This window comes from Pagrus major, chromosome 9, assembly GCF_040436345.1.
Source record: "Pagrus major chromosome 9, Pma_NU_1.0".
Classification (NCBI taxonomy): domain Eukaryota; kingdom Metazoa; phylum Chordata; class Actinopteri; order Spariformes; family Sparidae; genus Pagrus; species Pagrus major.
In genome coordinates this window covers 4171363-4178446 of record NC_133223.1, presented here as the reverse complement: position 1 = coordinate 4178446, position 7084 = coordinate 4171363, and the positions used below count along the sequence as shown (strand labels likewise).

Genomic DNA, 7084 nt, shown 5'->3' with positions numbered 1-7084 from the left:
TGGTGGATCTCTTTGGTGGCCTACAGTACATAACATCCACATTCCAGGAAATAAATATATTGTGCCTAGAAAATAAATGTTGAACTTGAAATGTTAAATGTAAACAGTTTAATGTAGCTCTCATTTGGTTTGGCTGCCTTTGCCCTCAGCATTATGTCAGCCTTGGTCCTGGAAAGGAAGTTAAAACTTCAGAGGGAGCTCAGCAGCTCACTGAAACACACAGAGAGACAGGGAGAAGGACAAACCAGGGTGGTAGTGTTGGTGGGTTATAAAGTGCTGAAGCGGGGAGGAGCCAGCTGTCATTCAAAGAGACCTACTGTGTTACCACGCCAACTGAGCTAGTCAGCAGCTTTACACCTACTGGGTTAGGGTTAGCTCCATGGCCTCTGGAGGAAATCAATACCTTCTTATGTGGTTTGATTTTAGTATAGATATGAGGACTTTCTGTATAAAAAAGATTGAAATGCAATGTGAAATATGCTATTTGTTTAATTTCAGATGTTTTTCTATACTGTGAATGGCAGAATGCACATATGTGCAGGCTTTAATGGCTAGAGAGAGAAAAAGCAAAATAAATACAGGGTATATAAAGCTGAACAGAACTGCACATTGGAATACATTACTGAAACAATCTGACAGGAGCCCTGCAAGTCCAAAATAAAGAGAGGAAGCATGTGTTAGTAAAAGAAAAATATGTCTTCCTTTAATATTAACTCTGGCAGGCATTGGCAGTATTAAATACACATATTGCTTTCCAGTTTTTTCAGGGTGGATTAAGTTTTCAGTTCACATTTAAGCATGTAACCAACTTTATTCCAGTCAACAAGTGTCAAAACTTAATCTGAATGTTCTGTTAATACCAAGGCAAATACCATTTGGAACAATTATTATTTACAGGAGATACAAAAATATATTTCACAAAAAAGACAATAAGGAGCTCTATAAAATTACAAATATATTTCTATTATAAAAAGCTATTTTTAAATACTCTTCCAGCTCAGGTTTTGGATTAGGGAGTGTAACCTGGTCTGTGTGTTGGGGTGATTTTTTTATTCTGACAATAAATGTTCCAGTGACTCTTTGCAACTTGTCTTCACTCCTCACAACTTTTCATGGAGTCCATTACCTCATGGCTGTTCAAATATTCTTTTCCTGGGGTTCCTTACAAAGCTAATTTTGACCCTTCTTGCAGTCCTCACAGCCCAGGAGCCAGGTGGCCTGGAGTTAGTAGAGCACTGATGGGTTAACTTTAGATGTGTGCTGGCTAGACGTGATGTCGTGGTGGAGCCACTTGGAAGTTGCTGTGCCATCCAGCTGTATCCTATTGGGTGTTTTTCTGGCGTGGGGGCCGGGCACATGCTGCTCAAGGGGGGTCCAGACATCCTTCCTCCCTCATGGCTTCACTCCAGGATGACTTTGAGCCTCCTCATCACATACCTAACAACAGACAGAGACAGACAGAACTGATTAGAACAGGACTCCCTGGCTCCTGGGTTGCTAGTTCTATTCTCAGAGTGGCAAACGTTTTATAGGCTGGTCATCGTAAACACTGGTGCCGCTAATAAACGCCATTCTCCAAAGCTAACAGGGGGCTGGCTGACTGCCCAACTGGCTGACTGAATGTCCAGATTTACAGAGAGACTGGACACCTCCGAGCTGTGAAAGACGGACATTCAGTGGCTGAAACACAGAACAGAGCAGAGTAGTGGAAGGAAAAAAATATGGAAATCAGGGCAACGTTTCAACTCCCACTCCTGTCTCATTCCATTCCTGACATTTACAGTTGGAATTTCAGCCCAGGTTTGCACCAGCACACATTCCTTCCACACTTACTCTGATGCAGGTTCCAACACTTACAAGCCCCATAGTAAAGAAGAAGCCCAACACAAATTAGACATGTATGTCTATTACCCATGACGTTCTGTAAGCTACTAATCGTCGCCCTATTGCCTTCTATTGGGTAACAGCTTCATTCATGTGCATACGCAGAGCTCTATGTCTTTGTTGTGCAATAAAGGAAACAGAGATAAGGGCAGAAAAGGATGGGACAAAACAGAAAACCCAGAGTTCTCAGCACTATGTGGTGTGTACACACTGCATTGTGTTTGTAGCAGCACTTTCTTCAAATCTGAGTGATGGGTGAAAAGAGATACCCTGCCTTTCTTTCCAGTGTAACCCCTGATGCCTCATGGTGCACATAACGTGCTCCAGCTCCTTCATAGTCCTGACACATCATTGTTTCTTAGAAACCTGAGGGGAGTGACTGCTGTGTCACTTTATGAGTGGTCGTTAGCATAGCTGACATAGGGAACAAACGCTACTGTTAATCCCAAGCAGCGGGCAGCGCCAGCACACAGTCTAATTCATCAGGGGTTCTGACAGCTAGGTCGCATTAGCACTTACTCTCTAATGTCTTGTCAAGGTCGGCGATGAAGTCCTCCAGTTCTTTAGTGTCGCCCAGTTTGGCTGCAAGGGAAAGAAGAGATTCAGGTTTCAGTCTAGTGAAGTGTTTTATTATAAACATCTTCAATCACACATTATAGATGACATATAAGACTGAGGTTGGTGGTATGCAGAAACCTTAAACCTCAGTCTATCTGCTGTCTTATACTGTCTTCAATCATATGATTTATACTTTATACTGATATATCACGTTGACCCAGGTCTCATTACAGTGATTTGATTCTGTCTGCAGCTCATGTCTTTACCAGAGTAAGAAAACCTGGGTTTTTTTTTTTAAATTAAATGTGCAAAGTCATAATGGCGTGTGTGTTTAAAGCTTTAATTTGTAAATATGGCCAGAATTAGAAGGCAGTTCCAAAGCTATAGGGGCCAGCATTTGACCAGAGTAACCCACAACTGCATAGTTTGCCCAGGTGGAGACCTGTGAGCACGGGGGAGTCACCATGGGCAATGGGCATAGACGTGGCAGGACAAAACAGCTTGTAGAGTCAGAATATCTTCACATCTTACTTTGTGAACTGAGGATTTCATTTGACCAAACCAGAGGTGATTGTGGAAAGACAAACCAAGACTGTTTTGGCAAGTTTTACTTGGAGTCGAATTTGAATGAAGTATGTTTTATGATGGCAGTTAAGCTCGTCTTAGCTTGGTAAAAGAGAGAAACATAAATTCAAACAGTACGGTTGTATTTTCTGTCAGTAAGGAAACTAGACTTTTTCCTTTAACAAAAGTGAAATAATTTTGTTTATTTATTACACGACTAAGAGCTGGTGAAACAAACTGGCCACTGGCATGTAAATCGTAGCTGAAACTCGCCTCTTGCTGTACAAAGAGGAATTATAAATCAAGACAGGGGCTGGCTGGTTAGCACGCTAATTTTGAATGTTTGACAAAAATACTCTGACCATACAAATTTCTCCTTTAAGCCTGAGGACTGTAACTCACGTTTTGGTGACATAAGAGGAGGTGAGCTGGTGGTAGGGGACAGCACCGTGGGGGAGTTGAGCCTCTCATCACTGAAGCTGAAGCTGTTTCTGTTGAGCGACTCTGCACCTGTTAGAAAAAGAGAGAGAAGGCAAAATGCAAACAGATTAGATTAGAGGAGCGTTCACTTCTCTGTGTACTGTATTCAACACAACAAACTCAAATCTGATCTGTGTCAGTGGAGCATCTTCAAGGTGTAATCATTGCATTCTCCTCTAATGACAGCCTTCCTCCATGGCCTGTCACACACATGCACGTGCTTGTATTTGCCGTAACGTAAGGTGTGGGTACACACAAACACATACTTTGACAAAATAAAAGAGTACAAGTCTCAGGTGTAAAAAATGTACTGCAAAAAAATAATCGCTGTAATGACATCTTCTGCTACACTGGACAACGCTGAACAAACACCATTTACAACTACCTCTGTGACCAAATCTCCATTGTGGCTGTTGGTGACAGCAATATAACAGGTTGTCCAGTTTATTTAAATCTCTGATATGTTTAGATTCTGACGCGAGAGAGCACATTCTTGCTCTGGCTGCTGTCTCTGTCTCCCCTGTACCACCCAAACTAAAAACAAATGGTTACATAAATGATATAATGGCCACTTTGATTCTGCCAGATCATATTTCAAGCAACCACATAACATATCACATTATCATTGTTTGTGTGTCTGTCTTTGTAAGAGGAGGAGAGAAAGAAGCTAGATTCCAGGACAGAAGCAACTTTTATGTCATCAAAATCTGGTAGTAGAAGTATAGAATCATTGTAGGACCTCCTGATCATGCTATCCATGTGAGTATGAAGTGTGTGTGTGTGTGTGTGTGTGTGTGTGTGTGTGAAAAAAGAAGATTAGGCAACACTTAAAACAGTCCTTGTCTATCTCCCTCCTCTATGCTGAACTCTAACAACAGGGTCTCAGATGACTGCTTACTTACTCCCCCCTCTCTGACCTGCAGCACTCCCACTACTCAACACTGAACACACAGCATGAGAGAAGGGACGCCACACACAACGGGGAGCACCCAGGCGCAAACACACACACAGAGCTGTGGCCTTAACATCGAAATTTGACTTGGACGTCAAACCCTCTCATTTCTGTTTTCATTCCTGCTCTTATAATCACTTGTGTTGCTCATGCTCTCCCTCCTCCACCTTCTTTTAATCCCTGCCCCTCATTCCAACATACTCTGAGACCCTGCACAGTTTGTGGCATTCATCTGCACGTTGAACAGTCCATCCATCCATCAGGCTACAACACAATAGGCCGTCCCTGCGTGGGACAGGTCACTCTTCATTAGACTGCTATGGAGAGGACAGAACTCATGCAGGAATCTGATCCCTTGAGCAAATCAACAAGCTCATTAGCACCAGAGACACAGGTTTGAACACCTTCCCCCTGCCTTTATCCTTAATGTTGCTTACTGCAAGATCTGTGGTTATGTGGTAATTACACATAAATTGTAGCTGGATTAGCAGACATTATGGCCATTGATGATACTTCATAAAACCACTGGTATCCCAGTCATCATGTAATTGCCAAATTGCTGTCCCAAAGGAAAACCCCCAGAATTAAATGATATTTTATTCACATAAGATTCTATCTTACTTTTGAATGCAAGGCGATCAAGTGTGCAGTTACTGGGCATCCTCTCTTCACTGCTAAATGGTTCCACAGACAGCTTTCCCAGAGACTGAAGGCTATAAAGTCCCAACCCACTCACACGTGTTCGGGAAAACTATCTTTGCTCATGGGGACCTGAAGCATATTTTTCTCTGTATATCAGTATATGAGGCTATATCCCATGTGGATTAGAGGCTGTAACATGTGACAATAAAACTTTAGACAAGCAGTCACAATATGGGGGCATGTGCGCCAAAATATGCAACAGTAGCTGACAGTAATCTGATGCCAGAATCTCTGGACTATGACAGCAAGGACTAATCTCGCACTTTCTTTCTGTGTTCATATGTGTGTGAGAAAACAGCATAGATGCATGTGCTACAGTTTGCCTGTCACGCCTGCTGTCATCTTGATGGAACATGATAACGTACTGCACAACATTAATGAGGCAAAGTTTTAAGAGTTTCTGACAGAGCGACTAACTTCATGCCCCTGTATTTTGTGTCAGAGTGGGCAGAAGTCATTCAGACCATCAGTCATAAGTGACAGATGCAGAGAACATATCATAACTTAATCATTTCTACAGTGCCTGATCTCCATTCTGGAGTCTCGGTGTCATGGAGGAACTAATAGGGGACCTTTTACTGCACAATGTTAAGTTGCTGTCTGGAACCTTCCTTGTGTTACGACACACAAATGTATCCATATGACACAAATTGCAGTCTTCCATAGTTCCATGGTCCATCACAGTAATAAGATATTTATTTGTCATAACACGGTCCCTACATCTGATGAATATCCAGCTGATAGTTCATGACTAACTCACTCTCTGAGTCGCTGATGCCGCTGTCGCTGACGCTGGCGCTGCTCCTCCTCTTCACGGTCTTCAGGTGTTCGTCGTACCTGAAGTGTCGCTTCTCCACCGGTGACGTGAAGTCTTCGATCACCGCGTCGAACTCACACAGCACGTCGCTCAGGTCCTCCTCGTTGACGAACTTCGCTGTAAAGAAAATGCCACAAAAAAGAAACCATGAAAACAACTGTTTTTACATAATGAGCAACATCTTTTGATCAACTAAGGTTTGAATTAAATCAGGTATTGGCAAAAATCATATAATCAAATATCAATGCTGTGTTAATAGAACATTATATTATGGCAGTAAAAATGCACGAGAATAACGTAAAAATATTCCAATATGAAAAACATTAAATGCAGGGCTGTAGGCTAATAAAACACATCATATTTATGACTTAAATACTATCTATAAGAACCTTACTAGAGTATGAACATGTAGAGCCGTATTGTTATTACATTATTGTTATTAATGCAGGTTGGGAAAAAAACAAATTCATATTTACCTTGAGTTTTCAACTTTGGAGACTTCATTATTCCAGTAATAGGGTTTGAGATTATCCAGTATATTAAAACGTCTGTGTAATGTATAGATATATATAGTGATGTGCCTCAGTGTTAAGTCCGACTCCTTCCCTCTGTTGCAACACCCTGAAGGTCTCCTCCAGCCCTGGGACTGCCGCGTTTTAATGAGCCCTGCTCAGTGGGGGCGGTGACCGAGGCACAGAGGGGAGGGGAGAGGAGAGCGCGCGCGCGTGTGTGTGTGTGTGTGTGTGTGTGCAGTGACCAGTAAAAGTCTCCCGGCTGAAGTTACACTCTCCTGACGTCTCCCTCATAAAAGCATGTTTGTAAACAACTTGTGTCCCCTGCCAGCAGAGGTGTAATACACAGATATTTATAACCATGACCCGGTGCTTTTATCGTCAGGCAGACCATGACAGAACGAGGCCAAACTGAGATTAACATACAGCCAGATCAATTGAGGGACAAGATTTTTTAGACCCTTATCTTGATGGATTGGTGCTCTTTTAAATGATATTGGACCTCATAATCAAGCTAACTGAATTATGCATAGCAGTGATGGCGAGCAAACCACAGTGAGGCAAACATTTGACTCTAATATAAAAACTTTGTAATGGCTGACAACATGAATAATT

General features: G+C 42.2%; 1 protein-coding gene across 1 annotated transcript; it reads right to left on the bottom strand.

Moving 5' to 3' along the window:
- Positions 1-677: 677 nt before the first annotated feature.
- rgcc (regulator of cell cycle) lies at positions 678-6605 on the bottom strand. The gene is made up of 5 exons (XM_073473246.1): positions 6434-6605; positions 5901-6074; positions 3409-3516; positions 2404-2466; positions 678-1437 (listed from the first exon to the last, which is right to left on the bottom strand). Exons 1-5 carry the CDS (start codon positions 6459-6461, stop codon positions 1430-1432), a joined length of 381 nt encoding a protein of 126 aa, XP_073329347.1. The 5' UTR covers positions 6462-6605; the 3' UTR covers positions 678-1429.
- Positions 6606-7084: the final 479 nt, after the last annotated feature.

What these genes read in the sequence shown, in the direction of transcription:
- rgcc (XM_073473246.1), bottom strand. Translation starts at nt 6,461, where the DNA reads ATGAAGTCTCCAAAGTTGAAAACTCAAG. An exon ending in CGGCATCAGCGACTCAGAGA is followed by an intron (nt 3,517 to 5,900) that starts GTGAGTTAGTCA and finishes TTTTTCTAACAG; the next exon opens with GTGCAGAGTCGCTCAACAGA. An exon ending in TCCTCTTATGTCACCAAAAC is followed by an intron (nt 2,467 to 3,408) that starts GTGAGTTACAGT and finishes TTTCCCTTGCAG; the next exon opens with CCAAACTGGGCGACACTAAA.